This window comes from Mastomys coucha, unplaced genomic scaffold, assembly GCF_008632895.1.
Source record: "Mastomys coucha isolate ucsf_1 unplaced genomic scaffold, UCSF_Mcou_1 pScaffold23, whole genome shotgun sequence".
Lineage (NCBI taxonomy): Eukaryota > Metazoa > Chordata > Mammalia > Rodentia > Muridae > Mastomys > Mastomys coucha.
Window position 1 is genome coordinate 103,112,226 of NW_022196906.1, and position 22,787 is coordinate 103,135,012.

Here is a 22,787-nt window from a genome sequence, read left to right on the forward strand (position 1 = left end):
TAAAAAAGATTTTTTTTACACAAATTAGGGCTATTAGCCATTTCCAATGATATCTATTGCTTGATGCGTTCTTTAAAATTACAAGCTTTTAGCCAGGCGGTGGTGGCATATACCTTTAATCCCAGCCCATGGGAGGCAGAGGCAGGTGGATTTCTGAGTTTGAGGTCAGCCTGGTCTACAGAGTGAGTTCCAGGACAGTCAAGGCTACACAGAGAAACCCTGTCTCAGAAAAAATAATACAAGCTCTTTAAAAGCAAACCCTTTACAATCATCAGGATGCAAAGGAATAGTATAAAACCAATCTTTTGAATCTATAATAATTTTATATCTATATTTTGGAACGGCAGCTGGAGTAGGTAGGCCAGGTTATAATGTCTTCATAAGTCCCTAGTTTCATTAATCTTTCATAAGTCTTCAGTTTGGAACTTTGTTTTGGATTATTGGAATAGCCAATCCCTTGGAGGTGAGTGAGTACATCAGCTCCAGTGTCTATTAATCCTTCAAAGTTTTTTCTTCAATTATTAATTTAAGGTTAGATCTCTTACTAATAATAGATTGAACAAAGTACACATCAGAGGATACAAAGCCACCTTGTCCTCTCTTACCTTTAACAAATTTGGGAAGTAGGGGATGCAAAGGAAGTAAAGCAAATTCAGCAATCCTCCTGTTAGCAGGTCTGGTGAACACCTTTCTAGGGGCTAGTCAGGAGGACAAAGACTAAAGGCATGCCACATAAGCCTCCCCTGAGTCCACTCTGCGCTTTGACTTAACTCAGTTGTAAACGTTCCCAATCTGGGCCTATTTCCTGAGGCCTGGCTCAGTTATACCTCTTCCTGTACCGACGACAGATTCCAGGGGAGTGATTCTGCTGCCTATGTATGCCTCTGTTTTTGGACAGTCTTTCCTAAAACGATCTATACCCCCATACTTAAAACATTCCTTATCACTTTGGTGCTGCGAAAGCAGCCATACCCAGACCCTGATTGCATGAGGGTCCAATTTCTGTACAAAGACGAATGTATCCAAATAAGTCTCTCTCTGCTTTGTATGGCTGTGCGGCTGTGTGGCATTCTCATAAGCCAATTATGTAACAAAAGGAACTCCTGCCTGAAGGTCTTCAAAAATTCTGCCAGCTGCTTTTAGCAGTCTATCCACAAATTCATGAAGCAGTTCATGAGGACCTTATTTGATCCCAGATAAACTCCCACTGAGATCTCCTTTCTATTTTGAGGAGTCAAATTTGCTTCTACCACTGTATCTGATAAAGTTTGTGTAAAAGGGGCAGCAGGCCAGTACTGTACTACAGCAATTTTAAACTCTTTTGTTACTCTTGCAATCATATCTACTTGCTTGGTTTTTTTTCTTTATTGCAAATATGGGTGAGTTAAAAATCCTGAGCCTGTGATCCAACTGCAAACTGCAGCCCATGGAACACTGGCAGTTTAACTATAATTTTTGAGTTTCTTTTGCAATATTCGAGCATAACCATAATTTTGAAAAACAAAACCCAATTTTTAACAGTGTAAACAATGCATTCTCTTTAAAATCAATACCAAGAGCATTACTTTCACATTACAAAGTTTGACTGCCAGTTCTTATATATGAATGCATGACAGTGCAGCTTTCACTACCACATTACAGAGACATTGTTTTAAATCCTCTCCTTTATAAATCTAGTTTCTAGAATAAGAATTACAAAAAAAAATATTATCCCAATTTAGAAATATCTTTAGTGACCTGTTTTTTCCTGGGTTGGCTCATGCCACATGCTGTTGTTTGGAATGACTCTAACCCTGAGTTACCAGGTTTAAGCTAACTCTGTTACCAGTGTTACAGATTTCTAATCATATGCAATAACTTATAAGCCAATACGCTATAAACAAGACACGCAGAACATATTCATTAAAACCAGTTGGAAACAAGCATGACTACACATGTCTTATATATTTAGACCAAACAAAATCTTCTTATCCTTTCTAGCTGTAATTTCAAGAGGAAAAGCACCTTGTCTCCAGATGTGCTTGGCTCGCAGCTACAGTGCAGGGTAACTTATCAGTTTCTGCTGTGCAAATTGAGACTGTGTTCTAAACAAGTTAAACTAAAGAGAGGGGTGTATAGCCAGCATATAAAGTTCTAACCATTTTTTCTTTTCAATATGAAACACAGAACAACAATCATTCAAACAATGAAACAAAAATAGACATAAATTGACACACATGGACAGACTGGTGCACCAAGGACAGACAATAGACAGAGGAAAGAGAACTTGATGTCCCAAGGGGATCTAGATTTAACCAGAACTAAGGATGTCTCCAGCAGGATCCAGAGAGGAAGCAGGACATCTCACAATTTCCAACTGTCCCTAGAAGAGCTCTGAAATAGTTTATATCCATTATTTTGCTAACGCGTCCTGGACAGGGGACAACTGCTTTTCTGAAACCTATTCTCTCTCCCTCTCTCTCTCCCTCTCTCTGCCTCTACCTCTTTTCCTCCCTTTTTCTCTCTGTCTCTCTCTGTCTCTGCATGTCTCTGTCTCTGCCTCTCTCTGCCTGTCTCTGTTTCTGTCTCTCCCTCTCCCTGTCTCTCTCTCTCCCCATCTCTCTCTCCCCGTCTCTCTCACTGCCTCTCTGTCTCTGTCTCTCTGTCTCTCTGTCTGCCTCTCTCTGCCTCTCTGTCTGTCTGTCTGTCTGTCTGTCTGTCTGTCTGTCTCTCTCTCTCTCTCTCTCTCTCTCTCTCTCTCTCTCTCCTACTTCTGGGAAGTATAAATCTACTTGAGCTATGAATTTTTCTAATATCTGTATTTTAAACCTTGTTCCTCTTTCCTGATGGAGCTCTTAGCTGCAGATAAATGCCTATATAGAATTCCCCTGTCCCAGCATGCTGTCACCCCTAGGTGAAATCAGCATCTGGTCAACACTGCTTTAGTCTAGCAGTATCCCCCTTAAATGCACCTCCTTCAACAGCAGCCTCCGAAAAATAAACTTTATACCTAGCAATAGCATTAATGCTCTTCATTGCTTAGCGTTCAGGATATTGTTACTTTCCTTTGTTTTCTATGGAGCCCAACCCAAGACAACGCTTCTCAGTGGGTCACTGCATTTTCAGACCCCTCGTTCAGGCACCACCTATAGCTGTTGAGCAGCCATGGAAAACTGGGTTTACCTGAAAGAGGGGCTGGAAATGAAAAAGGGTGGGGTGTGAGAGAAGGAGAGATCCAAGACAAGGTTCTGATCAAGCCTCAAAGTTTAATTCTGCAGCTCCATCTTATAAAGGGCAGACCACAAAACCCATCCTTTGTTTCAGCTGGATTATGTTGTAAAGAAAGCTCAGCTGGTAGTCTATTCCTCTAAGTTCCTGTAGGAATTCGCAGGTGCAGCAAGGCAGACAATTCCACCTAGTTTATAAAATCCATTGTGGCAAGCACTCACAGTCTGTCTAGCCTGCTCAAGGATGGGGGAAGGGCACAAAACACTTAATTTTATTATGAAATTCATTAAAATTCTATGAAGACACTGTCTTGTTTTGCCTCCTATTTTCAGTTGATAATATTTTCATTCCCCAACTCAGAAATTTTTTTTTTAGCCATGTAGCCTTATTTACTTACTTGAGGAAGGGTTTTATCACACAATCTAAGCTACCTTGAACTCCCTGTGATCAGACTCAGCCTCCTGAAAGTTGAGACTCCAGGCATACACCACACTTACTATAGGCAACCAGGGAGCTTGTGTTGCCTGCATGTATGTATGCATGTATGTATGTATGTATATATGTATATATGTATGTATGTATAAGTTTGCTTTGCCTGAACATGTACCAGAAGCATGTAGTTTCCTCAGAGGCCAGAAGAGGGGGTTGGATCCCTGGGACTGGATTGTCAGTTGTGAACTGCCCTGAGGGTATTGGGAATTGAACCTGGGTCCTCTGGAAGAGCAGCTCTGGTCTTCACTGCCAAGCCTTGTCTCTAGTCCCTTGGTTTTCTTCCTTTTGAGAGGCAGTGTCATGAAACCCAGGTTAGCCTTGAGCTCCCTGTATGGTTGAGAACTCCTTTCCTTTGCCCCTCAAGTGGCTTAGCTTTGGACTTTCTTTCTTTGCATGTTTGTGTGGTATGCATGTGTGTGCATGTGTGTGCATGTGTGGGAATCTGAATGAGAATGGCTCCCATAAGCTTGGCCCCTTGTTGGTGGAACTATATTGGAAGGATTAGGAGGTGTGGCTCTGTTGGAGGGGTTGTGTCACTGTGGCCAGGCTTTGAGGTTTAGAAAGACTTGTTATTCCCATGGTTTCTCTTTGCCTCCTATTTGTAGGTCAGGATGTGCATGCTCCACTGTTCCTGCCTTCAGGCCTTTGCTCCACCCTATCGACTCTAATCCTTTTAAACCATAAGCTCAATTAAACTTTAATTTTCCATTTTAAGGTTTTTCAAGACATGATTTCTCTGTGCAGATATATGTACATAGCCCTGACTGTCCCGGACCTCACTCTGTAAACCAGGCTGGCTTGAAGTCAGTTCTGGCTGACTCTCTAGTGCTGGGCTTAAAGGTGTGCTCCGCTACCACCTGGCTTTTAGTAATTATTTTTTTTTCTTTTTCTCTTTTCTTTCTTTTTTTAAAAAAATATTTTAGGTGTGTTGCTGTTTTGCCTATTTGTATGTCTGTGTGAAGGGAACATATACCCTGGAACTGGAGGTATAGACAGTTGTTAGTTACTGTCTGTGTGCTAGCAACTGAACCCAGGTCCTCTGGAAGAGCAGACAGTGGTCTTCACTGCAGTGCCATCTCTCCAGCCCATGTGCCCTTGATTTAAAAAGTGGTTTGAGGAAAAAAAAAGGAGGTCAAGAATTCAAGAGAACAGTGAGGAGAGGTATATGGAAAGGTTAAAAGGAAGAAGGAGGAAAATGGAAAATTATAGTCTCAAAAAAGATCTTTTTAAATTTTAGTTTGCCTCATGGCTTCTGCAGTGATAAGCTGCCCACATGGCCTGGTCATCTGATTCAATCCTATGAAATGAAATGACAGCTCTCATAGCCAAATGGCTTGTACATTTAGCTACAGTGTTTGTTTCAGAGATAGGTTTTCGTGATGTAGCCCTGGTTGGCCTGGAACTAGCTCTGTAGGCCAGGCTGGCCTCAGAATTCAGATCTTTCACTTGCCTCTGCCTCCCCAGTGTCTGGCTCAAAGGTGTGCACTGCCACATTTGGCCTCTTCACTTCTCAGCAACACTGAAATCACCAGCCTGTGCTTGCAAATAGAAGTTTATTATCACTGAGGAAAAGGGTACCCAGCCCACTCAGTTGCTAAGAGCAGATTTCAAGATATATGCCATCAGAAAGCAGGGGGTGGCACGATTTAGCATCACTCGAATTATGCTCACATCGTCACATAGTGTTTTGTTAATGAGGCTGTCAAAGGGGAAAAAAAACAAGATGTCAGTATTCGAATGGGAGTGAGGTTTATGAACTGATAATTAAAGACTCTTTTCATTGCAGTCCTGAATCTGTTTAAAACTTTTAAATACTTATTTATCAGGGGCTGGAGAGGTGGCTCAGTGGTTTAGAGTACTGACTGCTGTTTCAGAGGTCCCAAGTTCAGTTCCCCACAACCACATGTTAGCACACAACCATCTGTAATGGGATCCAATGCCCTCTTCTGGTGTGCATGAAGATATCTAAAGTATACTTATATACATAAAATAAGATAAAATATATTTATGTGCCATGTATGTATGTGTGTATGTGTGTGTGTACTCATGCATGTGTATGCCTCTGTGTGTGTGTACCTGTGTGTATCTGAGTGGGAACTTGCCTATGTGTGCATGCTGGTGTGTGTGCATATGTGACAGCATACATGTGTGTGTGTGCCTGTGCACCAGCATACCTGGGTGTGTGTGCCTATGTGTGCCTGTAGGTATGTGTCCCCGAGTACATGCATACGCTTCTATGCATGGAGTGTGTAGATAGTATCTCGTGGAAATCGGTTCTTTCCCTTCACCGGGGGGGATCCAGAGACTGAACTTGTCAGGCTTGGTGGCAATTGCCTAAACTGCTGAGCCATCTCAGGTTAATTTTGAGGAACTGAGCACATTGGCAAAGGAGGACTGTCATTCATAGCATGAGATCCAATCCTAGTCTTCTGCAATAGACCTCTTCAACATTTCTCAATTCTCAATTGTTCAGTACATTATCTACCTTAAGAACAGAGAGAGAAGCCAGTGTGATGCCACATACCTAGAAATCACTTCAACTTGGGAGGCTGAGGCCAGAGAATTGACAGAGTTTGAGACAGTTTGAGCTTAGTCTAGGCTATATAGTAAGACCTTGTCTCAGGAAAAAAAACAAAGATTTTAATTTGTAAATTTATTTTAAAATTGAATCTTGCTCCCTTAGCCAAAGTAGGTCCACTCAGAGTGAATATAGCAATGCATCCCCTTCCCACTAGGGGGCATAGAGATGGTGGAACACATGTCAATCATTCTGTTCTTTACTACTGAGGGAAACCTCTACTGGATCACTCAAGAGCTCATAAGTGTCTGGACTGCCCTGGTCAAGTACACAGCCTCCTGCCGTGGCCTTACAGACTCTAGCCAAAACCTGTCATCCACACCCGTATTCTCCATTGTGCTGAGGTGGTAGAAATGGCACCCCTAGCTCCCTCCACCTGGCACGTGGAGGACACAGCAAAACTCCCTGAAGTTTCGGAATAAAGTTCATTATCAGAGTTAATCCCTTACATGTACAAGAACCCGGATTCACTCCCCCAGCACAAGAAAGACAAAATACCTTCTCCAAATTGCTAAGTCTACAAAGAGTCAAGAGCAGATCAAGCCCAAATACATTAAACAACTACCAGTTCCTTATGAGCTTAGTCAGTTCCTATTTTTGTTTGTTTGTGATGGTTTTGCAATGAACCCAGTCTGACTGCCAAACTTCCTAAATAGCAGAAGGTGACCTTGAACTTCTTGATCTTCCTGTCTTTACTTCTTAAATATTACACATACACAGCACAATGTCTGTCTGTGTGAAGCTGGAGATCATACATTTAGACATACCTTTTTATAGGAAATTCATTTCCCTTTTTAAAATGCATTTTTACATAGAACATTTCAATATGTTTAACTTTCCTTTCAATGCATTGGTGTGAAGGTGTCAGTCAGATCCCCTGGAACAGGAGTTACAGACAGGTGTCAGCTGCCATGTGAATGATGGGGATTGAACCAAAGTCCTCTGGAGGAGGAGCCAGAGCTCTTAACTGCTGAGCCATCTCTCCAGTTCCAGAAATGTTTTGAAATTAATGTCCAGTTTAAGTCAAGAAGCAGAGCTTACCTTTGAGGTGGCAGATGTCTCCTGTTTCGCAGCCGATAACACCTCCTGAGCTCTGGGCTTCTCTCCTCCCACGCATACACTTCCAAAGAGCCATCAATAAAGGTGACGATGACATGAAGGGGGTCCTTCAAAGAACACCCAAATGTGAGTAGGCTGGAGTCAATATCAGATCAAGAGACAGGGACAGGGCCTGGGAGATGGCTCATCAGGTAAAGGCACTTGCTGAGCAAGCCTGGTGCTCTGAGCCCATGTAAAGGTGGAAAGAGAGAGAATAACTCCAGGAAGTCGGCCTCTGGCCTCTGCAAGTGATCATTCAGGTACAAATTCACATACACACACTCCAACAGTGTGAAGTTTGAAAAAATATAAATCTATTTTTTTTTTTAAATCAACCAGGGCAAACATTCCAAACGTACCACCCACAGTCTCAAGATCTCTTCTGGGCAGTACTGAACTGTCTGCAAAGGGGTGCCGTCCATGCGGAAGAGCAAGAGAGATGATGCAGTTGAACAAACAATCACCTCCTGAGCACTAACTCCGAACCATTCTGGTCTTCCCTTACGTTCTGGCAACGAGAAGCTTGCCAAGAAACGTCCTGTTCCAAACAAACAGAAAATACACAGTCAATTTTTTTCAATCATTTAAGCAAGAGCAAAATACTTTTTTTTTTTTTTTTTGAGACAGGGTTTCTCTGTGTAGCCCTGGCTGTCCTGAAACTCACTCTGTAGACCAGGCTGGCCTCAAACTCAGAAATCCGCCTGCCTCTGCCTCCCAAGTGCTGGGATTAAAGGTGTGGGCCACCACTGCCCAGCTAAGAACAAAATCCTTAATGCTTAGTAAAAAGCATTTCGCTCCTTCCATGGCATGCTAGTCTGATAGAGACAATGAAAACAGCCCATTGGTCTGACATGTCCATGTCCTTGGCCACAGAAAGGCAGGAAAGACATAGGGTCAGGGTGGCCAGTCAGTAGCTCAAACATTGGAAAGACTACTGCACTGGGGAAGGACAGTAGAACCCAGTCCCTAGTGCATGACAGAAATGGAAACATGTCTGCAGAGAAATCCATAGTTGTGTAGTTTAGTGACCATCAAACCAGCACAAGTTCACATCTCGCCCAGTAGCCTCCTGCTCCCTTTACAAAACCATCAAATGGAGCATCATCATATGGTGATCCACAGTCACAGCACAGTCCAGGGGATCTCCAATGTCAAGGCCAGCCTGGTCTACAGGTCAAGTTCTAGGTTAGCCATGGCTACACAGAGAAACCCTGTCTTCAAAGACTAAAAATACAAAACAAGTATTTATAACTTTCCATGAGCTCTTGCAGGAGACACAGGAGAAATTGGGATTTCTTTTAAAAATTGCTTTTACATTATTATGTTTGTGTCGGTATTCATGCTGCAAATACACATGTGGGGATCAAGGGACAACTTGAGGGATTTTGATCTGTCCTCCATCATGTGGTACCTCAGGAATTGAACTAGGTTGTCAGACTTGATAGTTAAGTGTCTCCATCCTCTAAGCTAGACCTTCTCTACCTTCTCAGTGCTTCCTACTGAACTTTAATACAGTTCTCATGTGGCAGTGAGGAGTCACCCCACACATAAAATTACTATCATTTCATTTCATTGCTACTTCATAACGGTAATTTTGCTCCTGTTATGATCCATGATTTAAGTATTTATTTTTGAAGATAGAAATTTGCCATAGGGGTCATGACCCATAGGTAGAGAACAACTGTCCTCAGCCGTTTTGCCACCCCACAATATAGTTCCTCATTGCTTGTCATTTGGGGTTTGTTGTTTTTGAGACAAGGTCTCACTATGCATCCTTGGCTAACCTTGGCTAACCTGGTACTCACTGCATTGACCAGGCTCGCCTCGAACCTGGAGAGATCTGCCTGTGTCTCCTCCTGAGTGTGCACTACCATGCTTGGCCTTTTGCTGTTATGCTCTTAATTGTATCCGTGTATGTGTGTGGGGGTGAGTGTATGTATACACATCTGCATGGGTATATGCACACATCTGCATGAGTGTTTGAGTGCATGTACACATGCTAAACAATCTTGTCAGCTCCATCTTTTCTGTTTGTGAGACAGCACCCTTTATGAAGCTTTCCCGACTCACTCTCCTGATTTTGGGCTTGTGCCATCATGTCTGGATGGAGAAATTTCTAAGGTTTACCTGTTACAATTATATTGTTCCCATTCTCTTCTAGCTTCATATCAAATGTGATAAACTTTGTGATTTTTTGGGGGCGATGTATGGACATCAGGGTTATCCTGTCTTCCCTTCTTGGGGTCCAGAAGGCTCTTTGGCACAATGAAAATTTGAGAACTGTAGACAGAGGGGCAGAGAATTCTGATGTCCTCAGTAAGCTCCTCGTGTAAAACACCTGCAGAGAGTATTGCCCAATGGAATCAATGAAGAGTAAATCTCTGCAGCCTGGTGCCTGCACACTCCAGACAAGGGGCTTTCTAAAGAAACCCAGGAGTGGCCACATCTGTTCTTCACCCAGGACAGGGCAGAGCAGTCATTGCTCCCACTCAGGGTCAGAATAACTCACCCTATTCCTGCCACTCCCATCATATTCAGAGACAGAATGGAGTCTCTGACCCAGGTAAAAGAGTGCCTCAGTCATCCTACCACAATGGATACATCAGGCAGAACTTGGTGAAGCACATTTTCCATGCACAGAGGGACCAGTCCAGGGCTATCCTGTACTATTTTGTAAAATGAGGCATTGAGATGGCCATACTGTATCCCAGGCTGTGGCTGCATTGAACGTATATCGATGAATAAAACCAAATAAATATGCTTGGGCTCTGAGGAGTCCTTGGCCTCTGGGTAGACCATCTCTTACCTAAGAACCAGGCACCAGAGAGCTGGCTGTTATGAGAGAAGGCAGTATATAGAGTACTGGGTGTGGTAGCACTTATCTGAAATCCATCAGCCCCTGGTGAGCATGTCAGTCAGTGGTAGAGAATTGCTTTGAGTTTGGGGCCAGCAAAGCTTTTTGGTGACTGTTATTTCACCTGGCTTCATCCTTTGGCTGAGCCACATTTTAAGAACACTTCACTAATAGACATTTACCATTGTGACTGGTCACCTGACTGATTCCAAGTGCATATATTTTTCCTGACTGTAGGAATGGCTTTTCTTATGATAGCGCTTAGGAGAGCAGGAATGGTCTGCCTGGACCTCCCTCAGGGCTGGACCTTCCCACTGTCTCCCACCTTCACCCTGGAGTTTCTAGAACAGAACCTACCTTTGGCAAGATATGTGGGTGCTTCTTACTCAGAAAGACCCATTTCTTCTGAGGAGAGCAGTAGAGTTCATTGATACCGTATGGGAATACATTGACTCTGGAAATGAGGTGTAAGTCAGGAATCCTAAAGATGTAGAGGTTACCCGAGGTATCGCCTGCCTGAAATCAGAGCACAGGCACCCGGTCAGTGGGAAAAGGTTAAGCATGGAGGAAGCAGTGTTATCTGCTCTGAGATACACCACTGTGTCTTCAAGTCCAGTAACAAGAGCCAAAGCTCTGAGCAGCCTGCCTCACAGAGTGTCTGCGCTGATCCCATGGAATAAGACTCTCTAGACCTGGGGGATGACTCAGTGGGTAATTGTGCATCGAGTAACTGAGCAAGAGAGAGAGGGAGAGATGTGTGTGTGTGTGTGTGTGTGTGTGTGTGTGTCTGTCTGTCTGTCTGTCTGTCTGTCTGTAGGTTCAATCCTAGGGGCTCCAATGGCTTTTTCTGGTCTCCAAGCATGCTCATGATAAATAGACACACATGTAGGCAAATATTCACACACAAAATAGTTTTTTCCTTTTGGGTTTTTTGAGAAAGGATTTCTCTGTGTATCCCTGGATATCCTGGAACTCACTCTGCAGGCCAGGCTGTCCTCACACTCAAAGAGATTCACCTGCATGTGTGACATGCACCACCATGCCCTGCAGGAGGTTTTTTAAAGAAACTTTTGTAGGGCATGGTAGCATATGTCTTTAATGCCAACACTCAGAAGGCAGAGGCATTCTGATTTCTGTAGTTAGACCACCCTAGTCTACACAATGTGTTCTAGGCCAGCCAGGACTACATAATGAGACTCTGTCTCAAACACATGAGGTAGGGTATGTGTAAAGATGTTCCAAGCCCTAAATCACTCTTCCCCAGGACTCACTGGGATATCAATATTATCCTTTTCCTCAATATCTGATAAAATTCACATTTTTATCTCTATTGTGTTCTCCCAAATTCATGAGTTCTGCGGTAATAAACATTTCAAGGAAAAGAGGATGTGAAATCACTTAGAAATATTGTGTGTGCATGTTTGTGTGCATGTTATATGTATATTTATGTATGTATATGTAGATTACATATTTGGGCATACATGGAAGCCAGAGAGGGATGCCAGATATCCTGTTAGGTCACACTTCTCCTGATTTAATGAAAGTCTCTTATTGAACCTGGATGTATGCTAGCTTGGCTAGCTAACCTCTTGTCCCAGTGAACTTTGTGTTTCCATCCCCAACAACACTGAGCTTACAGGGATATTTAGCCACATCCCACTTTTTATGTGAGTGTCAGGGATTTGAACTCAAGTCTTCATGCTTGTACAGCAAACACTGCTACCCAATGAGCAATCTCTCCTTAAATACCAGAAAAGAATTTTAAAATGATATTTTTAAGAGAATAGCTTAAGGAAATGTACATGAATTAGTTCAAAGGCCAAGGGATGGCTAAGTTTATGGTATTCTGTGATTGACTCTCAGGGTTTGCAGAGGTTCCAAGAAGGCAAGTTGAGATTTGACAGTAATGGAACCTCAAATTGACAAGTGTTTTGTTTGGTGTGACTATACCAGATTTGGGGGTCACTTACCAAGACAATCGGGCCATCCTTTGTAAAGACAGCTTTCAGTGATTGACAGGGAGAGAACAGGCCATTAGTTGCCAGAGCTTCCCTGCTCTGACAGTCCCACAGTTTGATAGTTGATTCTATATCTACAGTGACGGCCATGTGCATCTCAGGGAGGGTAGTCAACAGCTTGATACTGGCTGGCTGTTCTGGGCTTACCCAGGTCATAACGCCCTGGAGAACGAGAGCATCGTCATGTCTGAGCACCTCTAGCTCAACTGTGTTCACCCACCAGCTTTATTTGGAAGCCTCGTACAGACTGGAACCCCTTCTTACTTAGAAGAAAAGAATATGAAAGTTCAAAGCATCCCTCACTGGACATGGTAGAACATGCTTAGAATCCCAGCCCTGGGAGGCAAAGGCAGGAAGGTCACTAGCAGCTTGAGGCCAGTCTGGTCTATAATGTCAAGTTGCAAGCCAGTTGGGACTACATTACAAGACTGTCTCAAAAAAGAACAAGAAATAAAGGGCTGGAGAGATGGCTCAGAAGTTAAGACCACCCGCTGTTCTTAACCAAAGGATCTGGGTTCAGTTCCCAGCACACACATGGCAGCTAACAACTGTCTGTAACTCCAGTTCCAGGGCATCTGACTCCCTCAGAAGGACATGCATGCAGGGAGAATACCTATTTATAAATATAAAAAAAAAACACAAAGAAAAAACACAAACATCTAGATTATTCGGGGCAGGAGTGGACAGGAAAACAGGACACGTGCATTATGCTCAGAGGCGAGCACACATTCACTATACAGACCAGAAAGAAGATCATGGCTGCCAAGATGGCTCAGCAGGGAAGGGCACCTGCCACTAAACCTGATGACAGGAGGTCAATCCCCAGGAACCACATGGAGGTGGAGAACCAACTCCCGCAAACATGTATGCAGCACAATCATGGCCCTGTGCTCAGAGCCATTGCAAGCAGGGAGCACCTACCTATCGTCCCTTCTAGTCGGGCTAGGTTTGGTTTTGTTTTGAGACATGGTCACGAGATCACTCTATACCCCTGGTTCTCCTGAAACTCTCTATGTATACCAGGCTGGCTTCAAACTCACCTGCCTCTGCTTCCTGAGTGCTGGAGTTAAAGGCCTGGGCCACCATTTCTGGCAGTATTAAGTTTTACAACATATGGAACAAACCTATTCACAATGAATCAATTCCATAACTGGTTCTTTTATCATCTTATACATTGCAAATGAGGTTTCTCTTGCTGGATTCCATTTAGTATAAAAAATAAAATCAAAGGGCATTAGAAATGGCTCAGTGTTTAAGAGCACTCTTCCAAAGGCCCTGAGTTCAATTCCCAGTAACCACATGGAGTCTCACAACCCTCTATAATGGGATATGATGCCATCTTTGGGCATGCAAGTGAACATTCTGATAGAGCAAATAAAATAAATAAGTGTTTTTTTTAAATAACATACACATACACATAAAACACAGACACACACACACTCCACCAGCATCACCATTGATTAAAACAAGCAGAAAGCATAAGTAACTTTAGTAAAATATTAGTGGCAGCTATCAATATAGCCATTTCTAAGCCCTACCTAGATCCATTTGCATGAAAATTATTAATAGCTTCTCCTTCCCTCTAAATGTAATCTCCCCTTTGAGTCAATCTCTTTCACTAAATGTGACTTCCTTTTTAATACCTTTGAAAGGCAACCTGTTCAAGGCCTTACTAACAGGTAGCACATGACTCACTCTCACGAGGTTGAGGTCACACTCCACTCCTCGATTCCTCTGCTAAGTATGATGATGGTGCACCACAGAATTCTGCCTAGCACTTAGGAGGCAGAGGTAGGAGGGTCCTCATGAGTCCGAGGCCAGCCTGGACTGCAGAGTGAACTGTGGGACAGCCTGATATTGTCCTAAAGAGCCTCCTCCCAACCACCTAAAACAAAAACAAAGAAAACCCCCAAAACCTCCAACCACAAGATCATCCTGTTCATTATGTTAAATTTTCAGTTTGCTGTAGTAGACAATGTTTATAAACATTGAGACCCTGCCTAACAAAATAATAATCCCTTTGCTAGGCGTGTTGGGCCACCCCTTTAGTCCCAGCACTCAAGAGGCAGAGGCAGGCAGATCTGTTGATTTGGAGCCTACCCTGGTCTACATAGTTCCAGGAGAGCTAGGACTACAGGGTAACAACTTCTCCCAGACTAACAGAACCACCAACTTAATGAATGGATTAATGTTCACTCCATTAGGCTCTTTAACCTTTTAAAATAAAAAAAATTCTTGAGAGAACAAAGGAGACTGAAGAAACACACATTAAATTTACCAGTATTCACCCTGTTTTCCCTTTCAATGGCTTAGCAGCTGGCCAACTATCAAGTTGGAGTACAGAAGAGAAAAAACTCTTGCATAAACCAGCCAGCACTACACAGTGGGAATCCGGTATCATAACGCTGAGACGAGCCATGAGTAAGATCCTTAAAAACCACAGGCATGGACAGTCCTGTTTTCTTTCCCATTGGTACTAGGGTCTCAACCATCCCTCTCCCAGGACATCATATAGGCCTCTAGAGTCACAAGACCATGGAGAACAGAGATTTCTCTACCTACACAGGTGTGCGGCTGCCAGGTCGACAATGCTGTCACAGCTCTAGCCCTGTTTCCTCCCCTAAGACACACAGCCCAGGAAGGTCCCAGGAGAACTATGCCCAGTGCAAACCACACCTGGTTCTGTTTAGCTCCTAGGTAAGGTACCCCAAATCCTGGTAGATGCTATCAGAGAAAGAATCACACGAAGAACAGTTGTGTCAATTGCTCCACCTCCCAAGAGAGGAGAGCTCCACTGAGCTGCCCAGTCAAGGAGTTGGCGTCCATTTTCCTAGTGCCACAGCCAATGAAAGGTCAGGGCCAGCTCTCCCGACTACCACAGGTGGTGAATTGAGGGAAGGCATCACCACCACATCCGTGTCAGCAGATGGCCTCTAGGCACATCTGTAGCGTATTTCCTTAATTAATCATCAATGTGGGAGGACTCAGCCCACTGTAGGCAGTGCTACTGCCAGGCTTGTGGTCCTGGGTGGTATAAGAAAGATAACTAAGCAGGCCATGGAGAGCAATCCATAAAGAATGACCAACCCTCCATGACCTCTGCTTTTTTTTTTTTTTTTTTTTCTGCCTCAGCTTCCTCTGATGGACTGTAACTTGTGAGTCCTTTCCTCCAAGTTACTTTTTGGCCATGGCCTTTTAACACAACAACAGAAAGCACGCTAACACACAAACTTGTAGCTAACCTATATTATATGGTAAATGTTAGTTCTCAAGACTCCAAATATCCAGAAATGAGATCAAACTGGATACGAGATTTCTGACAGATAGATAAAAGCCATTATTCCTAAGGAACTTCTGAAACCAGTTCCCCTCATCCAAAAGGTATCTTTAGCCTTGTTTTTGCTACTGTCATAATGTTACAATGTACTTTTTTATTTACTAAATACATTCTAGAACAAATAAGCAAATACAGATTGTCTAACTCAGATATACTTCATAGATACTGGCTTTCAATCTTGTCATAAATGTGCTAAAATGAAACGTTAAATTTCTTAACTTACTATAATAGAGACTTCCAAATCCTGACAGTGAATCCCCCTCCCCTCCAAGATCTCTGAGTGACATGGGTATAGTGACAAGACTGTCTATAGTGTGGTGTGATAACCACTGAGAAACACTGCTCCATTCCCATGCCTGCTGCCAGGGCTTGGCCTAAACTGTGAACAAACAGAGGAAACCCGGTGAGTTAAATCTCTCCTATTGCCTAAGACAAGTGAGTCATTTCTCCCATGTTCTCTCCCAATGGAAAAAGCATCTCATCTTCTGGGCCTGATGGCCTGACTACCTCTGCCTGAGTTGATTGAGGTGGAATTGTTCACTGCAGGTCCCGCCAGATGGATGACTCTATTGTCTCCAAGGGAAACAACCAGGCTGACAAGGTAGCTAGAGCTGTGGCCCTTAGGGGCCTAGACTTGTCTCACCCACCATAAAACATGCTTCTACTCCAGAAAGGTCATTACTTTCTTGACATCCTCCCTTATAAATTACACTAACCTGTCTTTTTTTTTTTTTTTTCTTGTCTTATGCTACAGACCCTGACCTTGGCCTCCCAACTCTTTAATGTCACACAACCTAGCTGCTTTAAAGATTGCTGGCTATGTGTACCCCCTGGAACTAACTCACAATTGCCACTTGCAGCGTCTCCAGTGACCCTGTCAAGAAATATTACTCCACCTCTCACCAGCTGGCCTGACTCTGGTGTTACCCTTACCTCAAACATTTTCTCTATCATTCTTAACTAGAGACTTAAGGTGTTTCTCATATTAAACTATATAATCAACTATCATATTCACATGGTCAAATTTTCAAGTTTTCTTTAATTTGTCCTTTAAATGTAAAGTTAAAATGTTTCTCATTGGGCTGGTGAGATGGCTCAGCAGGTAAGAGCACCGACTGCTCTTCCGAAGGTCGTGAGTTCAAATCCCAGCAACCACATGGTGGCTCACAACCACCCATAATGAAATCTGACACCCTCTTCTGGTGTGTCTGAAGACAGCTACAGTGTACTCATTTATAATAATAATAAATAATCTTAAAAAATGTTTCTCATTATGATAAATTTACATATATATGTATATATAGATAGATAGATATGTGTACACACACACACACACACACACACACACACATTCAGTCTCCCATATAAAAGAAAAAAATCCCTTCTTGCTTGTCCTGGTCCACAAAAGGTTTTTGTCTTCTCTAAACTCATCTTCAAGAGTGTTCATGCTGTTAACAGATTTATCTTGTTTGTAAACTTATAACTTCCAGGAAACCCACTCAGATCCACCTCTCATGGACCATACAGACTCCATCTAGATAAGTACACCTGCCAATCAATAGCCTACGTTTCCACCTGTTACCTATTCCAGAGGTTGTGATTTCTCTCCTGTTCCCTGGGATTGGGACTCCTCTCCCCAACCTCAAAGCCCTAAGGGCTTCAAATGTACACCTAAGAACATTTTGTATTCCCCCAAAAGTACTTAACTTTGTTCTCTACCTCTAATATATATATAAGTGTTTTAGCATCTTGCTAGGTCCAGGCCTTTACTCATCATTTATATCCAGGACAGCTCCAGAAAAGCAACTCACAGATGCTCCAGCCCCTGCTCTCACAGACACAGATGCTTCTACTGGACCTGCCCCTTCCTACCCACAGATGGTCCACAGATCCTGGACAGTAAGGAAACAACCAGTTCTCCTAAGACTGGAGCAATACCCCATCCCCATTTTCTTAGGTTTCCCAGAGACACAACATCCCAAAGTCAGCTAGAAGCAGTTAAAGGTCACAAGGATCCTTTTCCTGCTTCACCATCACCTCTTTCTAGTTTCTCCTTTTTAAATTAAACCAAAATGGAGGAATGTCTGCGTTCTTTCTATACTTCACCCAACAGTTAACTGGCTGTTGCTAGTTAGGACTGGCTTGCTATAAAAGAGGCTGTTTGCCCCTCTTGTTCTCTCTGCCCCTCCTATCTCTCTTTTCTCTCCCTAACACCTTTTCCCTTCTTTCCCCTTCCCCCTCTTTCCCCTCTCCCCACATATTCTGACCAGCCTCTCCTCTCCCCTCTCTCTTTGTCCTGTTTTCTCTCTCCATCTTTCTTTGTTTCTACTCCCTTCTCAACTCCCATTCCAATGTCCTAAGGAAACTCTATTCTACACTATACCCATCATGATACCCATACCTCAGGGGAAGGGATGCCTCAGCATGTCCTGCCTCCCGAGGCACCCCTCCCACCTTACAATACTTTGCTCTACAAATCATATCCTGGTCATTTTAAAGAACACAACACAGTCTCCTTCTTTCTCTGTTGGCTCTGGACTCTATTCTAGATGCCTGTGGCCATTCTCTCATATCTACAATAAAAAACCTCTATCATATCATTGAGCAGCAATGTCCACAGTTTCTTTACTGTACTCCAACAAATATCATAAAAATTCCAAAGCATTTCCAGCAAAATCAGGAACAAGACAAGTATATCCACACTTTCTACTCTAATTCAATATGGTATTGTTTTAGCTGGAATGATAAAATAAGAGAAGCAAACAAAAGAGGTGCCAATAGGATAGAGAAGCCAGAGTTTCCTCATTTGCAGACACTATGACCCTATCCATAGAGATCCCAAGATAAACTTCCAGCAAATTGATAGGCTACAGAGTTAACTAGGAAAAAAATAATACTCCATAAGGCAATAAACAAAGTGAAGAAGGATCAGGGAAGCCACCCCATTCACAGCAGCCTTGAACACCACCCTGAAGGGGCCTGGTGCACATGGTATGCTCTTTAGATCCCAGGAGACAGAAGTTAGCAGATCTCAGAGCTCAAGGCCAGCCTGGTCTACAGAGCAAGTTCCCCCCTAAGGCTCTCACACAGTAAAACCCTGTTCCAAACCAGAAGAACAAGTTATGATGAAAACTTTGAAACACTGACAAGCCCTGCAGAGATGGTTTAGCACAGGACCTGAGTTCAGTGCCCACAGCTGACAATAATCTGTAATTATAGTTTGTAAGGGACTTGACACCTTCTTGTGACTTCCACAGGCAGCAGACACACATGGATTACACACACACACACACACACACATATATATATATATATATGCACAGAGAATACTCATACATATAAAATAATTATATCTAAAAATTTAAAAAAGTAAGAAGAGGGAAAAATCATATGTGATGATTTGACCCAAGCACATAGGAAGCCAAAGTATGTGGCTCTATCTGGGGACTTCCAGGACAGCCAGGTCTGTACAGGGGGATCCTGTCTCATCACCACCACAACAAAAACATGAATTCAGAATTCTTATGAGGGTAACTTTTGCTACTCATCAGCCAGACTCACCTCGCGAATACTCCAGGTAGAAATCCTGTTCTCAGAAGTCACCATACAGACAACAGACTTGCCTTGTCCTTTTGTTGTTAAGCCAGTTCCTGAGATATAACATGCACATGTCCGAACTCCTGCAGGGAAACCCCAACAATGTGTGGACACAAGACAGTCGAGGGGCGACTCAACTGAAGGAGGAGTGTTTCATTTCCCTCTGCCTTGTAGAAGGCTTGGACAACAGCTGTGGGAAGGATGAGGTGAGGCAGCCAAGGACACTGCAGGTTGGTCATTTGTTCAGATACATTTACTCATTAACCTGATTCTATAGATACAAAATGGGTCCCGGGGGCTGGGGCTGTAACTCGGTGGGCAGAGTGGTCAGTTCTGTTCCTAGAGGCCTATGAACCATAAACTGGTACTCATTTGGAGGAAGAAGGATCCAAAGTTCAAGGTCATTGGTATTTGTTACATGAAGGGTTTGAAGTCAGCTTGTGGTACATGAGATCTTGTCTTTAGAAAGAAAGAAAGGAATGAAGGAAGGAAGGAAGGAAGAAAGAAGAGGAAAATAAAGGAAAAGAAAAGAAAAAACCAGGTGTAAAGATGTACCAGTCCCAGTGAAGGCAAATGGCAGATCTTGAGTTTGAGGCCAGCCTAGTCTACAGATCAAGTACCAGGCTAGCCTCGGCTATCTAGGGAGGCCTCATTTCAAAACAAATAGTAAAGATAAGATTCTTCCCAGCAGGAGAATGGAACTGACAAAAGTTGTCTTCTGTTACACACACTGTGCCATATACACACATCACATGCACACACACACTAAAAATAATAACTGTAAGGAATTTAAAAGTATCTCTATATCAGAAAACTGTTCCGAGGAAGTTTTTTGAAAAACGTAAATACTAAAGCCTATTTGGTAATTTTCCCATTAATTTCTCTCTATCCTCTGGGAAGAGTATGAACCATTAAGGGAAAAGGAAGGATAGGGCTGGTTTTAGGATGTTGAGCAAGCACTCAGGAGATCACAGATTGGTTCCATGGTGAGGCTAGCACAGCAGCCCCATCCTGTTAAACTACAATTACCTTCCTCTTTTTTTTTTTTTTTTTCAAGACAGAGTTTCTCTGTGTAGCCCTGGCTGTCTGGAACTCACTCTGTAGACTAGGCTGGCCTTGAACTCAGAAATCCAACTGCCTCTTGTCTCCCAAGTGCTTGGATTAAAGGTGTGTGCCACCACTGCCTGTACCTTCCTCTTATTAAATGGGAATGCACAGAATGGGAAAAACCAAGTGGGCATCTCTTCTAGGCTATCCGAGCCCATACCATATTCTGCAGGAATTTCCTTGTAAATGAAATCTTCTGGCTTTGCCCGGGACTTGGCACGTTCTTGCCTTGTTCGGTAAATGAAGAACTGCTTCCATGTCTCTATGCTCAGGCTCTGTAAGGTATCCATGTCACAGGAGAACCATCTCTTCTGACATAACTTCCTGCAATGCACAGTTGCAATCCAAACAGGCTGGCCACAGTCACCTCACATTAGAGGCATGAATACAGTGTGGGAAACTTTTATACACTAACCATCCACACACAGCAGAAGTCCAGATCCAGAATCAGAAGGCTTCTTCTTCCATTCCTGCCCCATCTCATCCCCTCTTCCCATCCCACCCTGCCCCTCTCCTTACCTCCACAGGACATCACTGCTTGCAAGTGCATTCCAGTTCTATGAGAAAGAAAAGAATCCTTAAACCAACAACTGCCTCCCTCTCCTGCTCCCAGTTTGTTCTGTGCTGGGCCTACTCAGTTTAATCAGACACAGTCCCAGTTCTCCAGGCCCAGCCAGCCTAGACAGACTTACATCAGCAAACACAAGTCATCTTGTGAGGGCTCAGGGGAAGGAGGGCCAGTCTCCAAAGGTCTGACATGAGTCTCAAGGATACCATGTATCAGCAGCACATCTCTGCACAGCAGCTTATTCTTTTCATTTAGCAGAATTTTGTTATCACTGTTACTGTTCTGAGATAGGATGTCTAGTAGCCTGGGTTGGTCTTAAATTCATGTCCTTGAGTCTGACCCAAACTCCTGATCATCTTGTTTCCTCCTACCAAGTGCTTCAATTACAAGTGTGCACCACCACTTGTGCCTTATTTAACCAGATTTGAGGTCTTCAGGGTGGATAATGCTAACCCATGAGCCCTAGATGTATCCCTTTGAGGTTGTGTAGGTTGGTGTTCCTGTTGGTCAGAGGAAGCAGCTGAGTCCCCTAGACACTAATGTGTCAGAGCTGAATAGAAAGGTCTGAATAAGGTAAGTTTAAAGAAGGAAGGAAGGAAGGAAGGAAGGAAGGAAGGAAGGAAGGAAGGAAGGAAGGAAGGAGGGAGGGAGGGAGGGAGGGAGGGAGGGAGGGAGCCAGGCTGTGTGAGTGTAAGACTGGGGTAGCCAAGACTCCAAGTCTAAGCGGGAAATGCCAAAGAGGCCTTATGGAGGATGCACCGAATGGAGGAGTTCAGCTTTTACCTTGTTCACCTGGGCAACCTGTAGCAAACTGAAGGCATCCAGATAGGAGAAGATTTTCATCATTGTCAGACTAGGCAAATCGATCTCCATCTTATGTGGCCTAAGTCCACATTGACTCTTCTTTCTCCTCCCCAGCTTGTTCAGATTTTAAAGGCTTGGCCAAGGATTTAGCAGGATTGCCACCCTCAGCTCATCAGGCTTTGACTGGAGCAAGCTGCAGCTGGGTAGACTCTCAGCCTGACCCCCTGCTCCCACTCACTGGAGCCAGTTACACTCAGCTGAGAGTGTTCACACCTAAACTCACTCCACACTGATTTTCATTGTATAGATGAGCTCAACAACCCCTTTCTAGCACTGTGGAGACCAAAGGCACATGATCTGGGGCAGCCCTGATTGATGATGCAAGTGTCAGAACTTTCTAGAAAATACCGAGTAACACACTAATTTTCAACAGGTTCCATTGCTTATGTGAAGCCCATTAGGATGCTCCAAATTACTGGGGTAGGGAATCTGGTTTCCGTGTTCATGTCTACCTTGAGAACTGAACTAGATCAGCAGGGCCCACCTGTCCCCCAGCACAGCCTGTCAGATCATGTGCTCGTGTACTTAGCTCTCTAGTAGAAAGGGGTGTTCAAAGAAGACACCTGATGTCTACTGCTGGTCTCTGTTCACACACACCCTTATGCACATAGCACTTCTACATGCACTGTACATGAATTCCAGGCCAGCCTAGGCCAAAGAATGAGACTTTGTTTCAACATAGATTAAAAAAATCTCATGCTGATTTTGTTCATGATGATTATATTACTAACCAGAAATTGGAATATATTTTTACTCTAAAATTAACTTTTCCTGTGTATCCACAGAATAGAGCTTACGTCCTGCACCATTGTTAACTGCGCTCCTTTGTCCTTGGAGACAATAACTGAAGGAACCCAGCACTACAATAGAGTGCACACAGACACATACACCACACACATATGCGTGTATACATATATAGACACATACAAAATGGATAAATGTATATATACACATAGAGACTCACTTTTTAAACTCTGCTCTCTCCTCATTCAGATTGAAAATAGATTTGAGGACTGCAAACCCCATCATTGTATTTGCTACCATAGATTTGGAGGTTAGAATGTGAA

At 43.3% G+C, this 22,787-nt stretch overlaps 1 protein-coding gene across 1 annotated transcript; it reads right to left on the reverse strand.

Annotated features, from left to right (window-relative positions):
• Window positions 1-5,238: 5,238 nt before the first annotated feature.
• On the reverse strand, window positions 5,239-21,775 carry LOC116072334 (F-box/WD repeat-containing protein 15-like). The gene is made up of 10 exons (XM_031343744.1): window positions 21,640-21,775; window positions 20,808-20,845; window positions 20,449-20,612; window positions 19,146-19,264; window positions 12,200-12,409; window positions 10,587-10,745; window positions 9,503-9,713; window positions 7,735-7,913; window positions 7,319-7,443; window positions 5,239-5,398 (listed from the first exon to the last, which is right to left on the reverse strand). Exons 1-10 carry the CDS (start codon window positions 21,727-21,729, stop codon window positions 5,287-5,289), a joined length of 1,407 nt encoding a protein of 468 aa, XP_031199604.1. The 5' UTR covers window positions 21,730-21,775; the 3' UTR covers window positions 5,239-5,286.
• Window positions 21,776-22,787: the final 1,012 nt, after the last annotated feature.